The sequence below is a fragment of the Physeter macrocephalus genome, chromosome 11 (genome assembly GCF_002837175.3).
Source record: "Physeter macrocephalus isolate SW-GA chromosome 11, ASM283717v5, whole genome shotgun sequence".
In the NCBI taxonomy this organism is placed as follows: Eukaryota; Metazoa; Chordata; class Mammalia; order Artiodactyla; family Physeteridae; genus Physeter; species Physeter macrocephalus.
Window position 1 is genome coordinate 38,992,938 of NC_041224.1, and position 13,560 is coordinate 39,006,497.

Here is a 13,560-nt window from a genome sequence, read left to right on the forward strand (position 1 = left end):
TAGTTTCAGGTGTACAGCAAAGTGATTCAGTTATACATATACATGTATCTATTCTTTTTCAAATTCTTTTCCCATTTAGGTTGTTACATAATATCAAGCAGAGTTCCCTGTGCTATACACAGGTCCTTGTTGGTCATCCATTTTACGTATAGCGGTGTGTACGTGTCAATCCCAAACTCCCTGACTATCCCTCCCCGCAACCCCCAACCTTCCCTCCTGGTAACCATAAGTTCGTTCTCTAAGTCTGTGAGTCTGTTTCTGTTTTGTGAATAAGTTCATTTGTATCATTTCTTTTTAGATTGCGCATATAAGCGATTACATACGATATTTCTCTCTCTCTCTGACTTCACTCAGTATGACAATCTCTAGGTCCATCCATGTTGCTGCAAATGGCATTATTTCATAAACATAACTAACTTTTATAAACACTGGGAACCAAAAAAAAATTCGCGTGACTCGCTTTATTGAGATCTTCGCTTAATTGCGGTGGTCTGCCACCAAATCTGAAATAGGACCAAGGTAGGCCTGTGTATGAAACCAGGTGTCCTTAAACAGAAGTACACACAAAGCAAGGTTATATGCTGATTTGTTGATGTGAATGTTGTGACCAGAGGCTGGCAGGAACTTAACCCCGTATTTCCCCTAGAAGCTATATACCTGTATTTGCTAACTCAGTGTTTCTAATGACTTTGTAGAATATAATTATTACCAATAACAAGAATCAGCTACATCAGCCCCATTGCACTTGTGGCTGGACCTGCACAACCTCAGAACTGTGGTTATTTCAGGGCTGTGCATTTTTTTTAATTAAAAAATTTATTTTGAGATCATTGTAGACTCACGTGCAGGTGTAAGAAACAGTACCGAGAGCTCTAGAATCCTTCACACACTCTCCCCCAGTGTAACATCCTCCACAGCAAGATTGCCATCTCACAGCCAGATGTTGACATCAATCCAGTTGGTTCCCTCACCCCAAGGACCCCTCATGCTGCAGGGCTGTGCATTCTGAGAGGGACACTGCATTCCAGGAAGCCCCCAAGGTCAAGGGACCAGGAAAGAGATGGGAAAGAGGAGCTGAACTGGAGGGGAGGATCCAGGGACCCCAGCAGTGTCTTCAGTCTCTGCCGGGTCGTCGGATGCTGGGTAGCGGAGCCAGGCCCGGGGCAGGGAGGTGCGGCCAGGCCATGGAGGGGGGCTTCTCATTGTCAGCACTCAGGGCTTCAGGTGATGCTCAGAGTGTCTCCTCATGCAGGTGGAGGGAAGGGGCTGCGGAGTCCGCTGGTAGGGCTGGGGGCGTGGGAATCTAGGTTGATTGGAGGCAGGCCGGACCTCCCTGTAGCTCCAGCCCTGCCTTGTGATTTCTTTGGATTCTGTCCAGAGGAGGGGAACAAGTGGGCACTAGTCCCCTAGTCCCAGCAGGGCGTTACCGGCCAGCCCTCTGCCCCCTGATGCCTTTGTGAGGCTGCCCCGTGAACCCTAAGAGGAGGTCTCCCAACCCAGATACCCCAGAGCAGGGCCCCCTGCTTGGGGGCCAGGGTCTTCTCTCTGGGGGAACAGAGGACTCTGCAGACAGATGCTTCACCTGTGTTGGTTCCTGTTTCGGGAGTGGGGGGGACAGGGGGGTGGTGGAAGGGGTGGGCATGATATCGACCAGGGTTCTTGGCCTCCTTAATTAATAGAAATTGACTAGAGGCAGACAAGTTCAGGCAAGGCTTTACTGGGGCCCCTGCTGCTGCAGCGGGGGCAGCGAGAACAAACAACAGTTTCCCTTGCATGCTCCCTGAGCGGGGGCCGGGGGTGGGCGGGTGGGTGTGGGGCAGGGCGGGCTTGTTCCTTATCTGGGGTGAGGGTAGGGGTGTGTCCAGGGGTTGGGCCGGAGGGTTGGCTTAGGTGGTCTGCCCACCCCTTAGGTGGTGTTGTGTGCAGGGGGCATGCGCAGTACCCTGTTTTTGCTCCGGGCTCTTCAGAAATGGCACTTGGGTTTTTGGTCTTCTGTATCTTTTTGTCCATAATTTGCCCCACCTGCGCATGCACGCAGTTATTTTTAGTCCCATATAGTTTCTTTGCATTTTGTTGCTCAAGGAGAGGTTTGTCCAGGTGCCAGCACTGCAGCAAAGGGTCCCAGGTCCCAGATGGTCTCAGGCAGAGGAAAAATAGAAAGTCATAGTGTGGAGAAACAGTGACAGGTCGGGAGCACAGATAATCTTGACGATGGTGGTAAGATTCTCTATAAAATGGCATCTTTTTTTTTTTTTTTTTAGAATCTTTTTTTTTAACATCTTTATTGGAGTATAATTGCTTTACAATGGTGTGTTAGTTTCTGCTTTACAACAAAGTGAATCAGTTATACATATACATATGTCCCCATATGTCTTCCCTCTTGCGTCTCCCTCCCTCCCACCCTCGCTATCCCACCCCTCTAGGTGGTCATAAACCACCGAGCTGATCTCCCTGTGCCATGCGGCTACTTCCCACTAGCTATCCACCCTACGTTTGGTAGTGTATATATGTCCATGCCACTCTCTCACTTCGTCACAGCTTGCCCTTCCCCCTCCCCTTTTTTTAGAATCTTGACAAAAATTTGCAATGTTTAAACACTGTCACAGAATGAATATAACTGCAACCTAGGTCCTGCAAATGTCATAGCTGATTTTGTGTGCTTTTGTGACAGTTATCTTTCTCAATTTCCCCCCCCCAATGATGTCTACATATTCTCTTGTTTCCTGGACGTTGTGCTGATGATGCTTTCCTCTGAGACGGTGGGTGATGGATGGGTTGGGGTGTGGGGTACGCCCCGGCTGGCTCTCTTTGCTGCATCACAGAGGCCTTCTGATTTTTTGTGACACGAATACAAACCCTGATATTTTCATTTTTCACAAGCCTGGTGTAGCTGTCAAATCTTAAAATGCAGAGCACGGTATCGGGTGAAGGGGAAAGGGCAGAGGTGTGGGGTGGGCTGATGGAGGGAAAGGGGGCTGCCTTGGTGATCAGGGGCCATGAGTGGGGGCCCTGGGTGGGCACTGGCACGCAGCTGCTCACCATGTCCCCGGGGTAGCCGTCTGTCTACTCGGGTGCCAGTCATAACATAGAAATACAGTGGATTCGTACGCAGCGGTCCAGGTCCCAAGCCGGGGTTTGGAAACGCCTGACCTTTACCCTCCAGGCAAGTGACCTGGGGCAGCAGGTCAGAGCCAGATTCTCATCAACTTTTCCCCTTGTCAGGCTTTCTTTGTAGGCCCTGGGAACAAATTTGGAGAGCCGATCCCCATTTCTGAGGCCCATGAGCACATTTTTGGAATGGTCCTTATGAACGACTGGAGTGGTAATTACGGGATGTCGGGCGTCCTGGTGTTGAGTTTCCTGCGCACGCTCTGCTCTGGGTGAAGCCTGGGTATTTGGGAAGCCGTGGATGGTCTCCCGGGTCTGGTGCCGGTCAAAGTGGCTGAGAGCCACTGTTGGCTCAAACAGTGTGTGGGTATACCAAACAGTCTGTTTGGGTATCAAACAGACTTCTCAGCTCTGAGCTCTTGGCCAGTTACTTCACCTCTGTGAGCTCCAGTTTTCTTGTAAGTTGAACAGGGACAAGGCTGATGTCACAGCTAGTATGTTTGAGCGATTTTGTGCCGGGCCCGGGGCTGAATACGTCACATGGACTCTCCTGCCAGATCCCTACGAGACACTGATAATATTACTATTCCTGTTTTACACGGGTGAGGAATGAGGCACAAGGACGACTTCAGCTAGTCGCTGAGCTAAGATTTCAAACAGAGCAGCCTAGTTTCTGAGCCCATCTCAACCCCTCTGCCATTTGTAGGAGGACAGTGGTGCCGTGAATCTCAGCAAGTGTTGCCTCCCAGTATGAGGATGAGCTTCCAACCCCTTCATGGGGAAGTATCCTGCCTGCCCTCTGGTCATCCTTCTCTTTGCTGCAGCCTGGCACAGTGACCTCAGAGGACCTCTGTCCTTGGCCCTGGGGCAGCCAGCCTGGTTGGGGCCAGAGCACCGGGGGTGGGGGAGGGCTGTGCTGAGTGTCTGTGCTCCTTGGTCAAGGGGAGGGGGGAGCCTTGCCGCGGGGCCCGGTCAGCCTTTGTAAGCTCTGCTCGGCCCTTCTTCTGTAGCTCGAGACATTCAGAAGTGGGAGTACGTCCCTCTTGGGCCGTTCCTCGGGAAGAGTTTTGGAACCACCATTTCTCCGTGGGTGGTGCCCATGGATGCCCTCATGCCCTTTGCTGTGCCCAACCCGGAGCAGGTAAGCACGCCCTCTGCAAGGAGTCCCAAACCCAGGCCCCTCTGCCTCCGAGGCTGTTTGCCCAGCAGGCATGGAGAGGGTCTGGAGGATGCCTATGTGCTAGGGGTCCTGGTTGTGGGACCCTCCAGGCAGGCATGGCACTAATCATTCTGCCCTGTGCTTTCCCTGCCCCCTGCACAGTTCTTGAGGAGAACATGGAATTTTGTAACCTTTAGAATTCTCTGAGGCCGGGAACTGGCCAGTTGGCAGGAAAAGGGGTCCCTTCCAGTATCACCACGCTGTACAACTTTCCAGGTCAACAAGTTGTGTTCTGTGTGATGGCGCCCCCTGGAGCCCAACTGATAGAATGCAGCATGCAGTCAGACAGCAAGGCGTCCGTCCTGGTTCTGAGCCTCGTGTTCCCCGAGCCTCCTGTCCCTGCACCACTGTCCAGGCCCGTCTCACAATCCTAGCCCTCACTCCTCAGCCTGTCACAGTCTGGCCGCTGCTCCCACCCCATCAGCACCGGTGGTCTCACCAAAGTGCCCAGTGACCTTGGTCAGTGCTGGGGCCTTGTGCCCTCTTCAGTGTGGACCCGTTGGTGGTCCCCTACTCTTCCTAGGCACTCTCTCCCCCTGGCTTCTGGCATGTGACCTGTCCTGGTTCTCCTGTATCTCCTAGAGTCCTGCGATGCTCCAGCCGACTCCGTCCTCCATCCTCCACTTACGGGCAGCCCTAGCTGAGCTCTGAGCCTTGCCCTTCCCCCGGTCCCGTTCCCCCTCGCCTGAACATCTCGCCTTGCTCACACGTGGCTCCTGGACACCTCTCAGCCTTCCTGTCATCCCATGGAGCTGTGCTCCCACACTTGGAGTCTTTCCCCACAGGCCAGTGCCTCGCGAAGCTCCTGTGCGGCTCTCACCCCGTCCCCTTGCTCCCTCCTCTATGGTTCCTGCCACAGCATCTCCCTCCCCATCATTTTCAGTCGCCGCCCAGACTTGTCTCTTCCGTCTTTGGTGAGTCCCGCCCTCCCAGGACCGCCTGGCCTGCCGTCACACCCTCTACTCGTCCCCTCCAGGCTCCATCCCTGGTCCAGATCTCTGTTCACAGGCACTGCTGCACCCTTGCCAGAGACCTCAGGGCTCTGTCTCCCTTCATGCCAGCCCTTCCCAAAGACCCTTTACGTGCAACCTTCACGACCCTTGGCACTTCTGAACGATTATTTATTGAATGCTTTTCTTTAAAACAGCTTCCATCTGAAAACTCTCATAATATTTAGAAAAGGAACTTTATGTCCCTATCCACATTACTAGCCACAAAATTAATCATAAAAAGAAACACATAACCATTAAAATAAAATCACCCCGCATTGTCTCATGGCCCACTAGTGATGCAGGTACATGTTGCTCTTTGGGAAAACACTGCTTTTGGCCAAAGTGCAGACCTTCTGGCCTGGCTACCAAAGCTGCCTACACACTGAATCCAGCACTAGGAGGGCTGAGCGCCTCTGTCGGCCGCCCCTGCCTTCCGCCTTCCCTTTCTGTTGGCCTGGCCTCTCCCTGCAGGCCTGGCTTTGTTCCCGCATACCACTGTCCCCCTTCCCCAGCGCTCGCCTCCCTGGCTTTCTGGGTCCTCTCTCTCTACCTTTGAGCTGCCGATGCCCCTCCCTTGGCTGCTTTTCCCAGAGTCTAGCACACATGACCACCCTCGCCCCCCAGTGTCCAGGGACACAGTGCTGGGCCCTGGAGAGGGGACACCCCTTCTTCCTCAGGTTGTCTCTGCCAGCTGCTGTGCTGGGCTGTGGGGCTCAGCCTGGGCCAGCTCGTCCCGCTGGCCCAGCCCCTCTGTGCTGTGCTCTACCCTCACAGGACCCCAAGCCCCTGCCGTATCTCCGCCACGACCAGCCCTACACGTTCGACATCAATCTCTCTGTCACTCTGAAAGGTACTGTCATGGGGTCGAAGGGTGTGTCCAGCAGCTGGGTGGACCCCTGTGCCCAAGTGCCATTGCCCAGGTGGCTGCTGAGCTTCTGAAAGGGGGAGGTGACGGGGTGCCACCTGCTGCAGACTGGGAGACACGTGGGGCTCTTGTAAAGGACAGGAAGGGACACCCTTGTGCTCATTGCGAGACGCACGGGGCCCACATGGCCTTAGCCCTGTAGCACCGGGCTCTCGGCTGTTAGGGCCAGAACCCGTGGAGTCTGGGACCTCCACCCTCTACTTGAATCCCCTCTCCAGCCTCTCCAACCAAAGTCTGCCCAGCCTCTGCTCACACACCACTGCCAACCCCTCACCCTTGGGTGGCATGTTTTGTCCGGTGCCCGTTTGAAAGCCTGTCCTCATGGGCCTGGCTCTGCCCTCTGGGACCACACCGAGCCAGCACACCTAGCCCCCGGGCGCTGCTCTCGGTCAGCCCTGAGAGGCTCGCAGCGGGGCCCGCGCCCCCCTGAGGCTGCCCGGCTGCGCTGAGGTCATAGGCCGGTGGAACAGTAGTAAGAGAGAGCCGGGCTCTGCAGGCCACGGCTGGGGTTCCAGTCTTGGCTCTTCCCCTGCCCAGCAGTGGGACTTAGGACGAGTTACTGAATCTGTCTGTGCCAGTTTGTCGTCTGGAAAGTGGGATAATGGTGGCATCGACTTCAAGGTGTAACTGTGAGCGGTAAGCAAGTCGATTCACATCAGGGTCTAGAACAGCACCTGCACCTGGGTAGAATCAGGTGTCATTTTCCGATCCTGATGGGGGCCCTTGGCTCTGGGAGAGGGCTAGTCTGGGGGATGCACACAGAGCTCCTGGGCCACACTCTGGCCAATCTCTTTTCTTCCTAGATCTCTCTCCTCCTTTTGTTCTGTTTATATACCCCAGGCTCTGCTGTGGCTCTCTCACTGCAGCTTCCAGGGTCTCCATCCTTCACGGAGGTGATTCTGGCAGCAGGCCGTGTCCACCAGGAAGAGGAAGGAGCTGTCTCTCTCGGGAGTAGGATGCTCCACACAAGAAAGGGCTCCTAGGAAGAGCCTCATAGCCGCCAGAGCGCCCCTGGAAAACTGTGCTGGTCCCACTCTTTCATGTTATCAATTGGGAAAGTGAGGCTCAGAGAGGATTCACCCCGAGTCATTTGGCTGGCCGATGGAAAGGCTGAGACTACAGCCAAATGTCATAAGCTCTAGGCTGGTGTCCTCCTACCCACAAATGCCTCTTTGGAGCTCATTTCTGTCTTGTTTTCATCCTGCCCATCTGGAAACATCCAGGGGAGTGCACTGTTGGAGAAAGGGACAAGATTATCAGGAAGGTGCAGTGCCCGGAGATGTAGAAAGACCTGGAAGAGGGAGGACCGAGTGCAGGGCTGGCTTCCAAGACCCTTCCCCACACCAGTCCTGAATGTGCAGTTCTGATGTTCTGAGTTGGGGTCTGGGTGAAGCAGGCTTGGGGGACCCTGACCTTCCATGGGACCGATGAGCACACCTGTTCTGTGCAGCCTCAGAAAGGAAGACAGGGCCAGGGAAGGAAGGCCAGTCCTTGGGGAGTAGAAGAGCTTTCTGATTATGAGCACTGTTCAGAAATGGTACAGCAATGGCCTGGTACCTTGTGTGTAGTAGGTGTGTAATTGTTTAATAAATATTGTTGAAATAGTAGCACATTATCCATCACGGGAGGAGTTTGGCAGGGGACAGGTGGCCCCAGCTGTCCAAAGGGCTCTGGGGGGTATGGCAAGTCGGTTTCAACTTGTACACTATCTCCAGTTGATGATCAGCTTCCAGGAGCATCGCGTTAAGGGGGCGTTCTGAGGCTACATCTGATCTCAGAGGATACCAGTTCTGTGATCAATTTGTGCTGTCTGCTGTGGGTGTGGGAGGAGGAAGTGGTGTCTTGTGTGCATCTCTTTGCCATCAGTGGACTAGATCCTCTCTGTGGAAGCCTCCCAGCTGTGATATCCTATGAGCTCATTGGTTCATGGACTCTTTAGGTAGAATCACATTAGGCAATGGGAAGCTTAAACCACAAAACAATTCCCCCTACAAGGTGGGTCCCTCCCTCCTTGATGAATAGAATTAAGTATCTTTGTCATTGTTACTTGTCTTGTCTACCCAACAGGAGAAGGAATGAACCAAGCAGCTACCATATGCAGGTCCAATTTTAAGGTAAGCTTTTTTGAAGTTAGGCAAACTGCTTTTTGGAAGTGAGGGAGACCTTTCTTCCTGGGAGGACCAGGGGAATAGCATCCATTTTGGACTATGATGATGGGTCAGCATGTGGGCCTAGAGCTTCCATGGCCCTGTTTCTTTCCAAAGAGGCCAGGAGGTCACACAGACCCCTCCAGATGGAGGCTGCATGGACACGGCCAGTGCTTTTCCTGGGGAAAAATAGATATTCCTCTAAGGGGCTAGTCCCTGACTTCTGTCTTGCCAGGGGCTGGGTTGATCAGAGTGACATATTTTTTTAAAGTGAACTTTTAATTGAAGCATAACACATAAATATGAAGTTGCACACATTATGTGTACAGCTCAATGAATTCTCACAAAACAACATCCCTGTGCAACCAGCACCCAGATCAAGAAATGGGAAACCTCCAGGACCTCAGCTGTCCCCTGGGGCCCCTTCCAGGCACATCACCACTCTCCCGGTCAGGTGTAAACTTTCTCCTGACTTCTGTTACCCTACATTCATTTTGTCTGTTTTTTAAATTTTATAAAAACGGAATCATATGGTATATACTCTTTTCTGTCTGGCTTCTTTTGTTTTAACATTATGTTTCTGAGATTCAACGATGTTGCAGTTTGCCGTGACAGTTCATGATTCTTGGCTGTTGTATCGTGTTCCCAGTATAAATGTTCTACGATGGATTTTTCCATTCTACTCTTGATGGACATTTGGGCTGTTTCCATTTTTTTTGGTAGAGTTACTGTGAACATTCTAGTCCAAGTCTTGGTGCATGTATGTGCGCATGTCTGTTGGGTGGATATCCAGGAACAGAATTGCTGGGTCATAGAGGATATATATCCATACTCAGCTGAGGGGTACTTCCAAACACTTTTCCAAAGGGCTTGTTCCAATTTATACTCACACGAGCAGCCTATAAGCGTTCTGGCTGCTCCACATCCAAGTCAACACGTGATGTCGCCGGCCTTTTCATTTCCGCCTTTCTGGGGGATTGTGATTTCGGCTTGCATCTCCCTAAAGACTGATGCAGCTGGGCACCTTGTCATATGCTTGTTGACCATTTGAACATCCTCTGATTCAATGTATTCCTTTTTCCTCCAGCCTCCCTTCTAATTTAACTTTATTCTGGGCTCCTTAGGCTACTAAGAACGAATAAGGGGGCCTCCTTGAAGGGGTCTCTTGGGTAAGAATCCATTTCTAAGATTTCCTCTGCCTGGATGTGTAGCTCCAGGAGTGGCAGATCTGAGAAGCTGTGACCCTGGAGAGGCGCAGGCGTGCTGCCTCCGAGCTGCTCGGGGGGCGTGTGGTCCTCGGCCCGCCCCCACCAAGCCTGACCTCCTTCAGTGCTCCTTCATCCCTCAGTCTGCGCTGAGGTCCTGTTTGAGTCTTTCAGCTCTGTTGCCCAGTGTCTGTTCCAGAGCCCAGGGTGGGAGAATGGAAAGGAGGTCTTTGCTCATGAGAAGCTTCTGCTATGACGAGGACCTAGACCTTTTCAACTTAGGACTCAGGGGTAATCGCAGGAGAGGGTGGAATTATGGACAGATGAGCACGTTGCAGATTGAGGGTCTGAGCAGTGAGGTCGGCTCCTCGGGGAGCGCTTCTTGGAGCAGGTGGGTCAGGGGAGGGCTGGAAGGAGCAGAGGAGTGGGGGCTGTAGCCGGTGAAGGGGTGGGGAGAGAGGCGGGGAGGGTCACAGGGTAGCTGCAGGAGAACAGCTTGTCCTTGCTCTGAGGGCCGGGAGAGAGCCCAGGGAAGGCCTCAGTGAGTGGCGCAGGCTGGCAGACTGCTCCAGGAGGCTGGGAGAAGCCCGCCCTGCCCGCCCCACCTCTGTGTCCCTCGCCCGCAGTATATGTACTGGACGATGCTGCAGCAGCTCACTCACCACTGTGTCAATGGCTGCAACCTGCGGCCCGGGGACCTCTTGGCTTCTGGAACCATCAGCGGGCCGGTGAGTATCTGCTTGCCTTGGGGGCTGCCCAGCTGGAGCACCCCTATTCCCCCTACAGACTGGAGGGCCCTCAGCTCTCCCTTGAGAAGGGATTCCAGCCCGAAGCAGGTGTATCTTTCAACTCTGTCCTACTCAGAGCTTCATCCATCTCTGGGTGCAGGAGGGGCTTCTTTTTCAAATTCAGAAGAGGCTGATGTAGGGATGAGAGGCTGTGTCTGTGTACTGGGGGAGAGTGAGAGTGACACGGGGGCCGACGCAGGAAGCCACCACAGTGTCTGGCTGTCACCACCTCACAGTGCCCCCACCCAGGATGAGTGGCCCACTGATTCCCCCCAGCCCCCCTCCGTGAGCCCTTGGTGATGACGTTGGGGTGGTGCATGTACCAGTCACTTCCGGCAAGGTCGAGACTGCAGGCTCTTTGATGGAGAGTCTCTCCCCAGTGGGTGGGGTCAGGCACGGCAGCCTCTGGGTAAGCCGCAGTCTCTGGAGTGGGCAGGGGCCTGGCAGGAGGTGCCTGGGCACGCTCGTCCAGCATCCCGCACCTCCGAGTCCTGGATGGAGTGAACAGGGCAGGTAGGGTGCCCGGCCTCGAGGACACTTCTGCAGTGGTCCCACCGAGGCAAGGTCTCTGAGGGCCACGGGATCCCCAGCCCCCCGGCCCCCGCCTTGCTAACCACTGTCCACACCAGATCCGCCACGCTCACCATGATGTAAATACATATCACACCTTCTTCCCTTTCCTGTTACGAAGGAGCCAGAGAGCTTTGGCTGCATGCTGGAGCTGTCGTGGAAGGGAACGAGGGCCATAGAGCTGGGGAATGGACAGACCAGGAAGTTTCTGCTGGACGGGGATGAAGTCATCATCACAGGTGAGGGGCCCGGGACCCGCGGGCGTCCTCTCCTCCTCGCCCGCGGGCACTGTCCTAAGCATCTGGCCAGGAAGCCATCTGTCCCAACTCATCCCCACTCTGGCAGTCCCAGGTCTGTGTCTGCTTGTACTGGCCTTCGCCCCAACGCTGGCTGCCGGGGACTTTATTTTTGTTTAAATTAAAAATTTTTTTTTATCTTTTGTCTGCACTGCGCAGCATGTGGGACCTTAGTTCCCCGACCAGGGATCGAACCCACGCCCCCTGCATCGGAAGCGCAGAGTCTTAATCGCTAGACCGCCAGGGATGTCCCTTCCAGGGACTTTAAATCGGAGTCTCCCTGAACCAAAAAGACTGCAGAAGTCCCGCTTTGTCTCCTTCCTCCCTGAGCGAAATTCTAAAATAATGGCAGGTTCCCATGGTTCTGGACTCTGCAGTGCAAAGACCCTGTGTCCTCTGACCTTGTGCCCTATGACCCTGTGCCTTATGACCTGGCTGAGTTAGTGACGAGATCTCCCAGCAGGCCATTCCGAGGAGGTCAGGGCACCCCTTGCATCTTGGGGGGCCGTTCTGTCCAGCACATATCATTGCTGGAGAGGAAGGCACCGCCGTGGTCAGCAGCCCGCTACTCAGTCAGGCGCAGCTTGGACTCCCACATCCCCACCGGCCCTGTGACCTTCCTCAAGTTACTGAACCTTTCTGGACTCAGTTTCCTCATCTTTAAAATGGAGTTAATGATAGATACAGTAGTTAACCTCACAGCATGGTTGTAAGGATGAGACGAACCAGTTTATTCCTTCAGGGGACGTTTCTGGAGCAGCTGCTGTGACTCCCATGCTGGGGTTCCAGTGGTGAACAAGGCAAGTGCAGGATCTGCCCCCTGGGGTCATGTTCCACTGTCACTGCTGCACCTGCATTTTACAGGTGGGAAAATGAAGGCCTAGCAGGGGGTAGATAACTTGCCGAGGATCTTGCAACCAGTAAGTCATGAAATCAGATTTCCCATCCAGGCAGCTTATCTTCAGAACCCCAATTCTTAACCCCTTTGAGAATATCTTAGTTCCCCGACCAGGGATCGAACCCACGCCCCCTGCATCGGAAGCGCAGAGTCTTAATCGCTAGACCGCCAGGGATGTCCCTTCCAGGGACTTTAAATCGGAGTCTCCCTGAACCAAAAAGACTGCAGAAGTCCCGCTTTGTCTCCTTCCTCCCTGAGCGAAATTCTAAAATAATGGCAGGTTCCCATGGTTCTGGACTCTGCAGTGCAAAGACCCTGTGTCCTCTGACCTTGTGCCCTATGACCCTGTGCCTTATGACCTGGCTGAGTTAGTGACGAGATCTCCCAGCAGGCCATTCCGAGGAGGTCAGGGCACCCCTTGCATCTTGGGGGGCCGTTCTGTCCAGCACATATCATTGCTGGAGAGGAAGGCACCGCCGTGGTCAGCAGCCCGCTACTCAGTCAGGCGCAGCTTGGACTCCCACATCCCCACCGGCCCTGTGACCTTCCTCAAGTTACTGAACCTTTCTGGACTCAGTTTCCTCATCTTTAAAATGGAGTTAATGATAGATACAGTAGTTAACCTCACAGCATGGTTGTAAGGATGAGACGAACCAGTTTATTCCTTCAGGGGACGTTTCTGGAGCAGCTGCTGTGACTCCCATGCTGGGGTTCCAGTGGTGAACAAGGCAAGTGCAGGATCTGCCCCCTGGGGTCATGTTCCACTGTCACTGCTGCACCTGCATTTTACAGGTGGGAAAATGAAGGCCTAGCAGGGGGTAGATAACTTGCCGAGGATCTTGCAACCAGTAAGTCATGAAATCAGATTTCCCATCCAGGCAGCTTATCTTCAGAACCCCAATTCTTAACCCCTTTGAGAATATCTAAAGAGCATAACAAGGTGCATGGTACCTTGTGAGTGCTTAAAATTGGTGATGGTCTTCACCGTTGTCCTCATTGTCATTGCTGTTTTTTCCAGAACCCAGTTTTGAGAATGCCCAGCATCCTGACCCCCTCCTTAATAGGAGTCCCTACCTGAAGCGTGGGAATCAGCCATGCCCATCTGCCCTCCGGGCAGGTTAAAGGGGCACCGGTTCTCTGCACTTGCTCTCCACATCCTGGTCTCTGCCTGCTGACCACACATTTCCCTTCCCGTGTCCTATTGTCACCCCTACTTCCTGCCCCTGTCTTGGTACTGCTGACTCTCTGCTCTGTGGGCTGGGACCTTGGACCCATTTCATCTGCACATCCTGTCGGCCGTCCCTTTGAAGTGTCCTGCCATCTCTGTGCAGCTGGCTTGCTCCAAGCACCATCCTTCTGTGTCTGGATTGCTTGCACAGCTTCGCTCCAGCCCCCTGCAATCCATCCTGCTC

General features: G+C 53.7%; 1 protein-coding gene across 5 annotated transcripts in view; it reads left to right on the top strand.

Moving 5' to 3' along the window:
- Window positions 1-13,560, top strand: part of FAH (fumarylacetoacetate hydrolase) — a 50,710-nt gene that overhangs the window by 21,469 nt on the left and 15,681 nt on the right. For 4 of the 5 annotated variants that reach the window (XM_007126338.3, XM_028495645.1, XM_028495646.2 and 1 more), the window contains exons 8-13: window positions 3,223-3,322; window positions 4,119-4,249; window positions 6,094-6,169; window positions 8,312-8,358; window positions 10,223-10,324; window positions 11,076-11,193. In XM_007126338.3, the coding sequence (XP_007126400.2) occupies window positions 3,223-3,322; window positions 4,119-4,249; window positions 6,094-6,169; window positions 8,312-8,358; window positions 10,223-10,324; window positions 11,076-11,193 (574 nt within the window). Of the gene's footprint in view, window positions 1-3,222; window positions 3,323-4,118; window positions 4,250-6,093; window positions 6,170-8,311; window positions 8,359-8,760; window positions 9,504-10,222; window positions 10,325-11,075; window positions 11,194-13,560 lie in introns of those variants that run through there. The other variant, XM_028495648.2, reaches the window with a different exon arrangement.